Source organism: Alligator sinensis, unplaced genomic scaffold, assembly GCF_000455745.1.
Source record: "Alligator sinensis unplaced genomic scaffold, ASM45574v1 scaffold254_1, whole genome shotgun sequence".
Classification (NCBI taxonomy): Eukaryota; Metazoa; Chordata; order Crocodylia; family Alligatoridae; genus Alligator; species Alligator sinensis.
The window spans coordinates 1063305-1079331 of record NW_005841953.1 but is presented as its reverse complement, the minus strand read 5'-3'; the positions used below and the strand labels follow the sequence as shown (position 1 = coordinate 1079331).

Below are 16027 nucleotides of genomic sequence, written 5' to 3'. Positions count from 1 at the left end.
TGAAATGTCTTAATAAGGCAAATTTACCAAATAACAGTGTTAACAGCTTTTCTTTCAAAGGGTCATTTACATGATAAAATTGAACGTGTGCTTAAGATATCAAATCCCTCTCCTGCATGATCATATGAAAAGGAAAATCAGACAACTCAGTAACCTTTTTGTAACCTGTTTCAGAGCAAGTGATGATTCAGTAGTCGCCATGTTATTAAACTGGAATGAAGAAGTGCCCTACACACTAATGAGGTTAAAAAATGTAGTTAGGTCTTCATGTTAAAGGCACTTAGCAAGCAGTTTGCTTGGCAAAGACCAACTGCGTGTTGGAGTTGAGGACTAATCACACGGGCAAGAATCAAATCGACTGGAAGAATTAGGAGACTTGCGGCCCCGAGGAATGTAATTCATGCAGAAAAGCAGTTGTCAGAGCGAAGCCAGGGAACCGCGTGGGAAGAAAGCAAAATAAACAGCTCAACAAAGAAAACAAAGACACTCCAATAGTGGCTTTTCTAATGCTTGAGTACACCGAAACTTCAGTTGATGCAGATGACAAAAACCTCATCAAAGAAGACCCCTTTACAAGCAAATACACCAGTGAATGGTGTGCCAGTTCAAAAACACTCAGAAAATGCCTCAAGGTATTTAAAAAAACAACCTTGAAGTTTTCTATATACAGAAGGAAAAAGGAAGAAAAAAACCCACAACAGCTAGGGATTGCGATGCTAGGAGAAGAGTTGGGAGTGATTTCTATAATTACTTATGATTTATCGTTCTGCTGTGCATAGATCACAGACAGTCTTATGCACAGAACAGGAGGCAGACTGAATACAAACAGCCACTCCCGCCTCTGTGCACCCTTACTCATTTGAGGAGAAAATGCATGGCTATTCTGAGTCCAGCAGTTTGAGGACCCGCTGCCGGTATCAAACAAGGTGATTGCTCTGCTGAAGTAAGGAGATCAGAATTTGATTCTTAACCTAGGCAAAACTGCCAATGTGTTTATGGAAAGTTTTCCTTGTGATGGGGCTTCAGGACTGAGCTGTAAAAGGAAAACCTAACTTCAAAATCAGGTTTTGAAAATACCATTTTCACACACGTAAATTTTTTTTCAAATGCTATTGTAAATGAATGTGGTGTTTCCTCCATATCGTGTGCAACTCATTTTGATGTTTCAAAACTTCTAGAGTACTTGGCTTCTTACTGAAATCTTTCATAAAGCATCCTTCTCCTCAATTCATTTATCACTACTGATTTTTATAAGCCAGCTATATATTAGGCTTGAGAATGCTGTGCTTATTATTATTTCAACACGTTTGAGCTTCTCTTCTTCCCTTACCTATTTCCACTAAGGTTATAGAGAAGGCATTCTTTATTCTAGCGGACTGCCTGAAAAGGCTCTCACATTACCTCAAATGAACATGGTCCTAAATGTCTGCTTTGTGATGCTGAGTAACATTTTCTTTTTTCTATTTAAAAAAATGCTTTCATTTAAAGCACGTAAAATAAGTCACATCCACAAGACTAAGCAACAGGGATTTTTGTTTTAATTCAAATTTTACATGCCATAATGGGCACTGGAGATACTAAAAAGAAAAAAAAAAGACACCCAGAAGCGTTCAAAAGTTAAATTCAGTTACTGAAATACTAACATTACTTATCTTAAATTTTCTACTGAAATGTTTTAGTGGCAAACAGAAAATTTTACTAGAATTTTAATATTAAGGGACCACAATCCTGGCAGGAAAGGTGATCTTAGGTCTCAGCATTTAAAAAAAAATGTTTTTAGTTCAATACTGGATTTGCTTCTTGTCTCTTCATTGGAACCAGTAGACAGCCCAAACGTAATATTTACTATAACGCAAACTAGTGACTACGTTAAATACAGAAAGGTCCCAAACTATAAATTCTCATACTAAGTCACAGACAAATTTAAGAATATGTATATGTATGTATCCATGATTGACAATCCTGGTAATGTAAGCGGTTTGTGAGGGGGTGCTTCACTTTCAGCACTTCCGGTGCATTTATGGTTTCTAGTTTAGCAGGAGCTGGTGCATTGATATGACAGGTTATTACTAAAATTGAATGGGCAGGGTTGCTCTCCTTCCTATTTGGGAAGCTACAGGAAAATGTCTCCCATCTCTCCAGAGGAAATCTGTGATGATAACTATGAGAATGCAGGAAACGGTTATTTTGTAGATCAACTGAGTAGGGTGCTAGTGACTCCATATGTGTTCAAAACAGTCAATTACATTAAAGACTATCTTCATTGGGGGGGGATCTACAAATAACCATTTCCTACTTTCTCATAGGTTATTACTTCATTCAGCCACCATTTTTTGTTTTTTGCAATATAGCCCCAAATTTCACACATAATACTTGCTTTCCTTTGATTCTCTTCCTATTCCCACATAAACTGTGTGTAAGATCCATTTCTGGATCTGTAGACTTAACTCCAGACAGATATATACCAAAGACATTGTAGAAGAACAACCCAGTTCCTGAGACCTACTGATTTGGAGCACAGCCTAAATGAAACAGAAAATAGCTGACCAAGGCACATGGATCCCATAAGATCAGAATTCTGACTCAGAATATGCATGGAGGACTGAAACGTCAAAGCCTACACTACTCTCCCTGAAAAAACAAGCAAATATATTCCTACCACTCTGCTTCTATGCAGACCTGAGCCACGCAGCAAATTGCAGGTATAAAACTCTACATGTATCTAAAACCAATACATAAAGAGATGTATGCTTAACAAATATATTATGTATGTAGAGCTTTTTGTGTGTGTTTATAAATCTAGACATTAGTCCTCATTTACACCTTCTCTTCCTTGAGGAAAAGTTCGAATTGAACTCACTTTGTGTTCCAAGGCTACAGGAAATGACATGTCTTTTGGAGAGGAGCTGGGGGGGAGTGGACTATTGTAAGTGGCGAAAAGCTATGACAGAATGTAAGGAATGGAGGAAGATGCTCCCTATTTTTTCACAGAAGATATTCCCTTCACTTGCGTTTCCACCACTTTATACTTACCCTCATTTCAGGATAGATTTTTCAGTTCACAGCATAGCAATCTTACTAGTACGATTAAAAAAAATAAATAAAGCCGAGACTGTATGTTTCAGTTCTCTTTGAAGCAAGACTTAACATGAGTGGAAGCATTGTACTGCAAAAAAAAAAAGTCTGTCACAGTCCAGTACCTCACAGGCCACTGCAACAGGTTTGACAGCAGCCTCTATAGAGTTGGCTTGCTTTCGGTTCACTGAACGTGAATACCACAGTCAATATCTGCTCACTCGACTAATACTGCTGACTACAGCACAAAGAACACAGGAATTTTGTCCAAGAAGCCACAGGCTCAGAGCCTCTGAATATGCACTATATTTAGAGCCTGCATTCTTTGCAGTTGATAACCAAATGAGATCTTAGATGCTTCAAACAGTATAAATATAGTATTGTGGTTATTCTACATATTTTGCTATATGTGTTTATATGTTACATGGCAGTAATTACCCACTGATGGAAAATTTTCCCATTGCATTTTGTGGAAATACTTTTTACTCAAATTTCCTCTTTCACCTTCCAGCTTTTTAGAATCCTGGGACCCAATTCTGATGTCATCTATATTTGTATGTGTTTGGGGTAGCTTAGAAGTCCATGACAGATCCAGAGAAAGCCATCTAACTTGTACAAAGATACAGACACATGCACATCCAAGTACACACACAACACTCAAAGCACTCAAGGTAATTCCTCATTGCTCAAGTTATGATATTTGAAGTTGCTTATTTTGTTTCCAATATATCCTAATTCAGACTTGTTTGCAAGCCTGTCTTTGGAACTGAATCTTATTGGTTGCCTGAGTTTCTACCTAAAAACAGCACCAAACTGCCTTGATGAGGTAATGCAGCTAAGTGGCACTGTTGTCCAAAGGTAAGACTGCCATCTTCACAGAAAATGTTGATAAACATAGAAGGAGCGTCCAGTAAAAAAAATATTTTGGATTATGCTTTATTATATTTATTTCATTTGTACAGTAAACTAGAAGTCTCTGCTAATCTGCTCTTGGGTCTAGTCCAGACAACAGATTCTTTGTGGGAAGGCTGGCCAAGAAGGATCGCATCCTACAACTCCCTATTGACAGCAAAGGATTTTCCCTTACTCTCCCCACTTTATACCCATTCTCTGGCAGCACTATTACAAAGCCATGCAATCCTAGAGTCTAACTGCACTGCTTAGCAAATGGGACATCAAAGAAGGTATCCCTCCATCCCACACACCTTAAAGTGTGAAAATGTAACAGAAAGGCAAATGTAAAGCCCAAAAATGTAAAAGAAAGGCAGGAAAACAAAAGAAAAGATCTGCTGAGGGGCAGACTTTAGAACAGTTCCAGTCCACTGGAATGGAAGATAAGAAGAAAAATGACCAGATGATTTTTTGTTTTCAGTTTTATGTCATAAATAAAGCAAGCAAGCAAATAACTGAAAAATTTGGGGACACTTTTCATCATGATTTTCTGGGGGAAAAAATAGCAGATTTTTTAAACAGGTCTTACTTATATTTATTTAAAACAGTAGAAAATCCAGTAGCCTAAATTAAAGTGAATTTGGATTTAGAACTCCATTTCATCTAAGATTTGTTTCCTAAGAAAATGAAATGTTCAAATAAGTCTTTAGTATCCTTTTTCAATGGCCCCTTTAAATGTGGTTGCATTATCTAGCACAAATGATGCGCATCTTTGGGAACAGAAATGAGTGAGCAGAATTTTTTAGCTATCGCTAAAGTTACAAAAAACATTTAACTCACCATAAGTTGAAAAAAACAGCTGTATTTAAAATACTTACCCAACTGCAGGCAGGGAGAGTAATATCCTGAATGTGGGCACTAAAGTGTGTCTCTCTCACACAACTGTCTCTTTACAAGGGAAGTAAAAATCCCTCAAAACCTCGACTCAATCCACACTACCAAACATAGATGGAATAGTCTGCTTTTCCAAACTTTCCATACGCTTTTAGATTCTCTTTAAAGAAGTGATCTGTTTTTGAGCCAGAATGCAGGTGTGCCTGCAAATGAGGATTTATGATCTGTAACTTTAGGGGAACTGCATTACTAAACACGCAACTATAACTACACAAAACACTGATTCACTATTCTAAATGATGCAACACTACACTGAAGTGGGAGACCACAGCTCCAGTCTAGACTCAGGCTTCCTCTCTCCTGATTTTAAAGGCCAGGCACTAGAAAAAAACTATCTCCTGAGTATGTATGTGTAGGATGTAGTCCTTGTTAGTCTGTATCACAACTGCTGGCAATTGACTTAACTGATTACTGACCTTCCATTCCTCTAAACAACAAAACTAAATCTGTGGATTGCTTACATCAGGACTGTACAACTAGCAGCTGGTAAGCTGCAAGCCGCCCACCAGGGGTTAATGTGTGGCCCAGCTGCCACTCCACCCATTGATCCATGTTCCCCTTCCTCCTTCACCTTATGGTTCCTATCCTTGCTTCTGCTAGCAGGGCAGGGAGGGGGCCACTGCTAGCAAGTTGGGGGAGGGAGCTGAGCTGCAAGCACCATGTGCTCAGCAAAGAGGAGAGCCAGCCTACCTGTGTTGCTTGCTGCAGGTGGGCTACTTGCAGGTGGGCTACTTGTAAGGTGTGCTGCTTGGAGGAAGCCAGGCTGCCCACGCAGCAGGGTGGGCTGCCCTCATGATACATGGAGCTAGGAGAGGGCACCTGTCTGCTTGGTGGAGGGGAAGGGGAAGAACTGAGGTGCATATGGGGTAACAGCTGGGCTGCATATGGGGAAAATCAGGGCTGCACGCTTGAGAAAGGGTGGACTCAGGGGGACAGCCCTGACAACGTGTGGATACTAGGTCTGTGGCCTGAACTGCATGCAGTCCCTGGATGCCCAGAATTTGGTCAGCCATGACATATTCTCAGCCACTGTATCTGACAAACTGTTGATTCCTGCTTCCCTCCAAGGAGTCCATCCATGGGACTCCTTTCTCCATGCTGCCCTTTCCCATCTTCTCTGGCTCTTCTTGACACCAGCCCAAAGGCCCCAATCCCAAATACAAGCTTCTTCTTACAAGCAAGCTTTCCCTTGCTATAGACATCTTCTTATGACTAGACACAGTACTTTCTCCACTTTGAGAAAGAGACTTCTTTGACTGTTTCCCATGTAACATAAGAACTGCCCCTTCTTACTCTTTGCAGATGGCATTTCAATGTCCCAGTTACAGTCACCCTTTGATAGATCAGTTGCTACTCATATTTCCTTCTTTTCTGGTTCCTGAATGTCCCAGGAAATCTATTCCAAGCTATGGAGCAGTTAACGCAACATTCACTAGACTGGGTATGGCTTCCATTCCCATGATGGAAAGACACCCACCCAGCTGAAAAACTACTTGACAAACTCTGGTCTAGAGTCATGACAGCAGGTATTATAATAATTCTGATGGAGAAAAGCCCTGAGAAACTGAAGTAGTAAGGAAGAACCAAAAGAACGGAGATGAAGGGATCAAGGAAATCCAAATTTCCTCCTAACCCCCTACCCCCCCACTCCGAAAGCAATGCTTGTTTTACCAAATGTACATTATGAGCCAATTCTCTCAAGGCCCTCGGATGTGGAACTACCATTGAATTACACGGAGCAGATTCCATGACAATGCATAAGACTGGTGTAATTTGGAGCACCTGGGCATGATTTCCCACTGCCGTGCACCTACTATAATCATTATGTCTGTACAAATTAGACATAACATAACCATGTTGATTTCTGAGTCATAGAAAAATAAGGCTAGAAAGGAGCTCGTGTCATCCAACCAGCTGCTCAAGGTAGGATCATCTATTTCTAAACCATCCCAGATAAATTCTTGTCTAACCTGCACTTAAAACTTCTAATGACCAAGATTTTATTAAAACCTCTTTAGGTAATCTGTTCTAATACTTAATATTCTCACTGCTAGAATGTTTTCCCTGACATATAACCTAATTCTCCCCTGTTGCAATTTTATGCTGTTATTTCTTGTCCTGTACCATGCTGACACAGAGTAAATGATTGCCATTCTCTTTATAACAACCCTTTTTCCATCTGAAAACTGCTTTCAAATGCTACCCAGCCTTCTCTTCTCTAGACTAAATAATCCCAACACTTTCTACCTTTCCTCATATATCATGTTTTCAATATATCTGATTTTTGCTGGTCTCATCTAGACTTGTTCCAAGTTGTCCACATCTCTGCTTAATGGTAGTGTCCAAAAATGGGACACAGCCTCACCAGACCTTTAACAAAGTGGAAGAATCACTTCTTATAACTTGCATGCAACACTTGTTAATATATCCCAGTATGGTATTAGCCTTTTTCCCCCAACTATGCTACACTGTTGACTAATTCAGTTTGTGATCCATTATAAGCCCTAAATCCTTTCTGCAGTACTACAGCCTTCTCAGTCATTTCACATTTTGTATTTATACACTTGATTATTCCTTCCTAATTATAGTGCTTTAACACTTATCCTTATTGAATTTCATCCTATTTATTTTAGACCATTTTCTCAATTTATCAAGGTCATTTCAAATCCTATGCCTCTCCTCTAATGTGTCTACTTCCTCACTCAGCTTAGTGTCATCTGCAAATGTAATAAGTAGAGGTGCACCGGTATATCAGTCCAATATCGGATCAGCACCAATATAAAAAAAGTGACTGCATAGGAAATCGTCCTGATATGGCTGATAATTTGGCCAATAAATGCCCGTGCATGCTTGCAGCTGCAGCACAGCACGTAGGCGGCAAAGGGCATAGCCCGGCAGCTTGAAGAGCTGTGTGCAGCTGGTAAGTCTGTTGTGGATCAAGGCTCCTGTGGTGAGGGAGAGAGTAGGGCAGGCGCTGCCCAGCTGGGGCAGGGCGGGGCACGGGACAAAACCGCAGCTCATCCAGAGGGTGTGGGGTAAGAAGATGCCTCCCACCGCTACTCACACCCTGGTGGGGGGTGTGCCCCCAGATCTGCCTGGGGGGGAGGCAGGGTGGACTGCAGCTGTGGCCTGGGGCCAGGACTGTGCTGGACTCTTCCCGGCATGTGGGGGAGCAGGGGGTTGGGCCTGGCCTGCGCTCAGGGTGGGCAGCAGCAGTGCTGAGAGGAGAGCTAAAGTGAAATCTGGGGTGGCTGCAGGCCCCCCATAACCTCCTCCCAGCACCAACATGACCTAAGCACAGCCCCAGCCCAACCCCCCTCCCCCACCACGTACCAGGAAGAGCCCAGCGCAGCCCCAGCCCCAGCCTGCATCCCCTCCCCTCCCCTTCAACCACAACAGACTTACCAGCTGCACGCAGCTCTCCTAGCTATAGAGCCATGCTATGCTCCTCGCTGTCTATGTGCTGCACTGCAGCTGCGCACATGCACGGGCATTTATTGTCCAAATTATCGGCCATATCAGGCCATATCAGGCCAATTGGCTATTGGTATCAGCCCCCAAAATCTCTATTGGTGCACCCCTAATAATAAGTGTAAATTCAGTTCCATCTTCCAAAGCCATTAATGAAGATACTAAAGGGACTGGACCTAGAACAGCCCCTTCTGCATTTCATACTCCCCATATACAGCTGTAATGACTATGCAAGATACAGAGTACTAATGAATCAGACTGTTTGATTTGAAGTTGGGCCCAGTTGTGCAAGCTTTTGTATACATTTTCCAAACAAGAAGTAAAGTAACTGAATAGAAGCCAGTGAGGTTGCTTACATGCTCAGTGACTTTGTCACTTGCTACACCTCCCATTGGACTCTTAACACAAATTTTATCACTGTATATTCCTTTACGTACTTGGACCCATTCTCTTATATATGTAGTGGGTCAAATTCAGAAATGATGTATAAGAAGAGTGGAGGGCACAAACTCTACTTTGCTAAGTGGGTAAGGCTCTCAGAGTGTATTATTGCAGTATTATTCTATATTCAGTCCTGAAACTTAAAAATCTGCTTGTCTTCTAAGGCAATTCCTGCAATGTAAAAGTCATTAAAAACTCTTAATTCCTTTAAAAAATGAGATACCCTCATCCTGTATAGGAAGTAAAATTTTAAAGCAGCTGAGTTGGAGTTAATTACACTAACCTGGGTTTACTCCATCTTAGATAGCAAGGTTCTAAGTGTTCCCGGATGGTGCAAAGTGTTGATAGTGATCTTTCATGTTAAGGAAAATTATGCTCATCAATCTGACTTCCAACCAAGGTAGTCTATAGCCTCTTTACAATCTGATTTAAAGAAAAAAAATCCTTTTCATAATGGTAAGGGCAAGCCTGCTTCTAGTGGCAACTATGTTTGAATAACACTTGTTTCCAGCATGGTTCCAAACATAGTAAAGGTATGGCCAACAGGCTGGTGATTGATAGGAGAAGGTGGATTTATATGAAGATAGACTGGCAAATTGAAAGGGTAAAAAAGTACTGCTAAATACAGAATGATTTGTTTTTAAAGAAATCATTCTGAAAAATTCAAGAAAGAACAAAGCACATAAACAGAAAAAAAACTAAATACATAGATTACTTGGCATATTTTAATTCTCTTGTGTCTAAACCATAAAATGATTTAGCTTTAAAGTTCAATAAAAAATTGTATCATTGTAGAAACGATCTAAAATTAAGATAAATGCACTGAATTTAAGAAATGAGACAAAGATTTTAATAACACTATTTTAATGCTGCTGTTGAAGAACAGTTTAAAGTTTTATTCGTCTTCCTGCTAAGCCATAAATTGAAGATGTACTTCAGAAATCCTAGGAAAACTAAATCAGTCCTAACAAACAGGTTTCGGTAACACAAAGTGACATGTTTCAGTACATATTCATAAGGGTTGGGGGTTATTATTGGGCTGTAATTGCAGTTGTTCTAACACCTAATAAGCCATGGTTGGAAAAACAAAGGCAGGTTAATTTGTGATTTCCTCTACTCATTCAGAGGCAAATTAAGTGTCAAACAGCTAATACAGAACATATTTCATTTTATGAGATTTTAATTTAATTCTGTACCATATCGTTGATGCCTTAATGTAGGGTGGTTTATCTAAGAAGAGGAGCTATTTATAAACCTCTTTCAATTGGAATCTTTAATGATAGGATACGATAGCATAATTATAGCAGTGCCTCTTAGTCTTACTACACATAAGCATCTCTCGGCAATTCCATCATAAACATGCACCCCTTTTTTTAGGGGTGTATAACATGGAATATTTTTGGGATTTGCCTGTCATTCAAAAATGACATTATGGGGAGCCCAGGAGTTGACATATACTGACATTTGAAATTTCTGTATACTTTTCTTCTGACTGCATGATAACTAACTAATTCCAGCAAATCTTAAGCAGTTCTTAGGTTGTACATCTCAAAGATCTTTGCAAAGTTGAGTAAGCATCATTATCCTTATTTTGACAGGTGAGTAATATATGCAGCAGAGAATAAGGGAATCTCAGTAGACAAACAGTTTCCATAATTTCTGTCCTATGCCCTATCTCCTAAAAACTGAAATAATTTTATGTTAGCTTTTTTTATTTTTATTTTTTTTAATTTTTTTTTAGGTATTAGGACAGCTAACCAAGTAATGGTCCCAAAAGAGCAATTAATGTCAGCTAGACTAAAATCCAGTGTTCTTTAGTCTAGAGTTGCACCAGAAACCGTAACAGTTACAAGAGAGTGGTTGAAATATGTCATGCATACAGTTTAGTGTTTATTTTTGAAAATGATAAAAACATGACAAACCTTAACACCTACAAAGCTGCTGCTGGAATGTGACAGATTTTTTTAATTCCCTAATTACATATTTACATTTAATTACAAGGTCATAATGGCACCAAAGGTCTGTCCTAGTTTATTTCATACCTGTGCAAGAGTGGCAGAACCAAATGAATGGAAAACTCTAGTGAAGTTTGTGTAAAAATAAAGCAATAATATCAAGGGAATTTTAATTTTGAAGTTAAGGTTGACACTACAATATGTGCCTAAGACAACTGCCTGCAGCCACGTCACCACATGCTAAGATCTGTTGTCTCTTGCAATCGTATGTTGTCTCCTCAGATGAGAAACCTCTAGGGTGCAGCAGAAATGGTGGTGTTTGTGAGTTAATAAGCAGCACAGTTCTTTCTGAGACACTACTGATTCTACTGACCATGTGTAGTGTAAGAACGTGTATTATTACATTTCAGAGGAAACATGACACTGAAATCCTTACCTTTTTTTGGTTGCTTGAGGAACTTGTGGTACTTTAGTCAGTACAGGTGCACAAGCTCCAAGTCCTGATCCTATTTCAAAGTGGATAACTGCAGTCTCCCCACCCAAAATTTCCATTTACCCCATTTGATCCCCAGCAATGGTAAAACATCTCTGCAATCTGTCCAAGATCCTAATACACTTCAGCAACAGTTAACAGATTCTTCACAAGGACTGGCCCTGCAATCTTTTGTTCAAGCAAACAACTGAGCCAGAATTTGGGGTTCTTTGGAATGACTGGTAGTATTTAAATACAAAGTATTATTACATTGTGCTCACTTACACAACTATGCCCTTGAAAAAGCCAAAGTCAAAACTCCTACTCACTTCAAAAAAGGGGCAGGTTCATGCCCTAGGCCTCAAACCACACACTGATTTTACAAAATAACAGGAAGAGTCTAAAAATCTTTGGTCAGAATTTAGCTTCATGTGCACTGAGAAACCTAAAAGCAACAGAGTGAATGTGTATGATGCCTTCATCTTAATTTAAAAAGCCCTCATCTTTGCATGGGAGGTTTAAATCAAGATCTTTATTCAAATGTATTTTATTGTGCATTTGGCTCTGGTGTAAATACTTGCGGACAGCACAGTGAAAATCTGAGGAATAAATAACAAGTTTCTGTACTCTCTCTTTCTATAAATACCCACTTTTCCTCTAATGCCCATGGAAGACTGCAACACAGATTTATTACTTACCTCCAGGCAAATTTGCTCTGAAATTACAATTCAGTAATAGGAGACTGATCCAAAAAACTGTTAGTAAAATATTGTGTGTGTACTTGGGCATGTAGTTAGGATTGTTAATATCAATTAATTCTGCTCACAGAGGAGGACTTGTTTTAAAACAACTTCATTTTTCTTCTGCATATATGTAATTACACAGCTGTAACTAATAGCCATAGCAAAGCAATCTGCCATCTAAACAACTAGCATTATTCTTCAAAGTATTACTTGTGCTTTTCTTCTTGTATTTTCTTGGTATGAGAGGTGATTATTAGATATGATTAAATATATATATCAAGCCTTTTAGCAAAGAAGTAAGCCCTTCTTATAGCTCCATTTTTTATGGTATGTGGCAGTTTTCTGGATATTACAACTGAAGATCATTGTTTTATTTTGTAATTCTGATATTTCTCTCTTCACACAGAGTAAGATAATATTTATTTCTAAAGGGTCCTCCCGTGCTTTTTCTAATGCATGTTATCACTGGTATTCTTTTCTTTTATCTTTGTGTAACCCATGTGCTCTATCACATTTGCCATTTTGTTTGGGTGACATTCCCATCAATCAACTGATTGCCTGTGCACTCGTACAACAGGGACTATGAAAATTTACCAAAAATTTCATTACACTTCATAGCAGTCACTGAGAAAAAGCTTTGACGTTACAGGAAATTTTAGCTATGAAGAATCCCAAGCTTAATCCAGACAAAATACACGTTTTGTCTAGTGGTATTTCACAGGGCTCGGTGCTTTTTAATTTAGTATTTATAGAATGACAGTACATAGAATAAATGTCAGCAAAATATATAGGTAACACTTGCCAGCTACCTATTGTAACAGGCATTCCTAAGGCACCAGCCTGGTTTTGCTTCAGTGAACCCACGAACAGATAAACTCAATGCATTCCAAAAGTAAATCTTCCTCTTGAGCTAGACCTGCAAAGCTTTCCAGACACACAGTTTTAAGTACCATAAAGATTCAAATACCTCTCTCTTGTTCTAGGCACCATGAGAAAAAGAGATGTGGAAAACATTAATACTTACACATGCAGAGGAGGAATGGGAGATGGTTCATAATGGTAACGTCCCTCATGATGTCTTGCATCAATTGGCACAGGAGGGTGGAATGCTGGGAAAAGGTGAGGCGGATCTGAAAAAATAAATAAACAAGGGTCTAAATCTGAATATATTTATCATCTATTTTTGTATATTGATTATGCATCTAAAATTACATATGACATGTAGCATGCCTTTGGGTCTAATTCTCCTCTCCCAATGCAAGCCTGCCATAAGTGAGAGGAGAGTTTGGCCCATACAATTTGCATTGATTGACATGAATATTTATTTATTTATTTGAATATTCTCTTTATATATCTTAAACGGCAAATTACGTAAAGAAGTCTTCAATAAATAATTACAGTGCACATATGTGAAGTGTCAGATCAAAAGGATCATGAAGACTTTCATAAGCATTCCTGATTCTTTTTTATTAAAATAAGTGAAACTGTCAGAGAAAGAAAAGCCTAAATATAGAATACAAATAGCATACAGTAAAACAAAATAATTCAGTGGAATGCACTACTAAAACGGCAAGCACGCTAAGTAGTATCTGGAGTAAATTACACAATGACGTTAGAAGGAAAATGTGGTCAGTAGAGCCTGTGCTGGGAGAGACACTGAGCTACACTGCACCCACAGGGAGCATCAGGAGGTATGTGCCTCAGGGCAAGGGGATTAATTTGATGCAGCCCTTGAAAAGGATCAGGCGTCCTTCTCCCATGTGGCTGGACACCTCTGCCGACTGACATGTAGGGGGAAAAAGCCATTGCTCTGATTACTCCTCCTCCCTGTTTCCAGCTAGTTATTCCTGGGCAGGCCTAGTTTGCAGCTGCCACTGCACTTCCTATTACTTCCAGACAGCCTTGGTATGAGGTATGCAGGAGCAGAAGGTTACCTGGAGTCTCTTCCACAACCCCCTGCTACGTAGCTTGCATAAGGTCCAGCACAGTCTGGCCCTGTATTTTCCAAATAACTGTCTAGTAAAATCTCTCCCTGATTGTGGATGAGAAGGCAAAAGCTTACTATAGCTCTCAAACAACATTTTCACACCTTTGCAACCTTTTATGTAAAAACATCCTTTTCTAAGCTATTTCATGCACCATTACATTCCTGAATGGAGGAGACAATGTTCATGCAGTTCTGCAAATCTGAAAAGCAAAATGTTTCCTATGGTATGCAGGTCCCTACCAACTATTCACTATGTTCTACTTTATACTAAATCCACATGTTTATGTGATCCTAAAAGCTAATGAGAACAGATGTTATGTAGTGTCATGCTTTCACTAAAATGATTCTAAAAAAAGAAAATCCTTAATTATGCTCTATCTGTAAAACCAAGCCAGATGCCTGTTTCAGTCTTGCTTGCTGACTCTTAAGTTATCTTCTATTTGTATTTTCTTCTTTTAAATTCTGTTATTTCTTTCTTAGACTATGTTAACAATGAAGACAATTGCCTCACACCAACAAGAGATGGTCAGAAAGGGAGAATGCTTTTTATCAAAGTTTTGACCTGAAAAACTGGACGTGGCAAAAAACCAAGTGCAGAGTGAACATATCAGGGGTAGAGGAGGATTCACACAAATTCTGTACAAATATCTATACTTCTTTTAGAAAATTTTGAAACATTTGAAATAATCTGCTCAATGCTACAATCTTAGATACAGTAAGATCTACAATTGCACATTTCTCCCATTTACTGTCTCAGGACTTGGTCCTATAAATGAAAAATGATTGTGATTTACTAACATAAGCAGGGAAACCTTATTCATGATAGCACTAATTCTAGCCATGTGCCACTAACTGGACATTAATCAGAGGCCCACTGGCTTCCAGGGGAATCAGGGTAAATCACAGGACCCTGTTATATGAGTGCTGGACTAATAGTTGTTGGTGGACGAGAAGTTACTTGCTTCTAGTGCATAAAATGCATTTTGCATCAGTCACCAGCCCCAGAAACCAGAGAATAATATAACTTCAGAGGGAAATGCTTTGGGGTGAAAAAATGGCAGAGAGAGATATCTATATGGTTTGATGCCTTGTTTGTGCACCCCATGCACCACCATGTGCCTATTTGTGCAATATTCTGAGCTGAATTTAGGCCATACTCTTACTTTGAGTAGAAGTTTGGGGGTTTAAAATAAAAAAAGACTGCTAACCTTTATAATAAAAGCACATGTTCATTACTTTCCTCTATGAGACACACATACATACAGATTCTTCAATAAAACCTCCCCTTCCTCTGCATCTCTCATAGTAACTCTGAAGAACACTGGAGATAGAGGAGGTGTGAGCACCAAGGGCCAGATTTTGCAACCTTTACTTGAATCTGACAGAACCCTACTCTTTCTAAACCAGGGGTGGGCAATTATTTTGGCTGGTGGGCCACTTAACAAGTTTTGGTGAGTTCTCCAGAGCTGCAAAGGTAGCCCCGTCCCTTGACAGGTGCCCTGCCCTCTGGTCACCATTTTGGAACCAGAAGTCCTGCCCCCTAACCCCTGACCTTTGCCACCAGAAATCCCTCCCATTGTCCCCAGAAGTACTCCTTTTGGAAAGGGGGTTTCCCATCTTGCAACTGGAAAAAAAAACAAATTGTATACTAAAAATCAAACATTGACAATAACATATTTAAATTTTATTTTTAAAAATATTTTTGTCCTGATTTGTGTGTATTTGTGTGGTGTATATAGAGGTGATTGCATAATAGCTCAAAATGAGGTCTTACTCTTGTATATTGTAGGGGAGTGTGGAGGGGTGGGGGGGTATGGAGGGGTGGATATGAAGTTTGTGGGTGTCCATGTGTGTATGTGGGGTGAAGAGGAGGATGTGGGGGTATGTGTGGATGTGGGTGGGTGGATATGGGGGGTTTGTGGGGTGTGTTGAGGGGGAGGGTGGCTGGGGTGTGTGTGTGAAGGGGTGGGTGTGCAGTGTGCATGGAGGGGGTGTGGGCGCATGTGTAGGGTGGGCTGTGTGCACACAGCAGTGAGCG

The 16027-nt window shown here is 39.7% G+C and overlaps 1 protein-coding gene across 5 annotated transcripts in view; it reads right to left on the bottom strand.

Moving 5' to 3' along the window:
* Positions 1–16027, bottom strand: part of GLI3 (GLI family zinc finger 3) — a 277052-nt gene that overhangs the window by 106828 nt on the left and 154197 nt on the right. For all 5 annotated transcript variants that reach the window (XM_025200050.1, XM_025200054.1, XM_025200051.1 and 2 more), the window contains one exon: positions 13027–13132. In XM_025200050.1, the coding sequence (XP_025055835.1) occupies positions 13027–13132 (106 nt within the window). The remainder of the gene's footprint in view (positions 1–13026; positions 13133–16027) is intronic.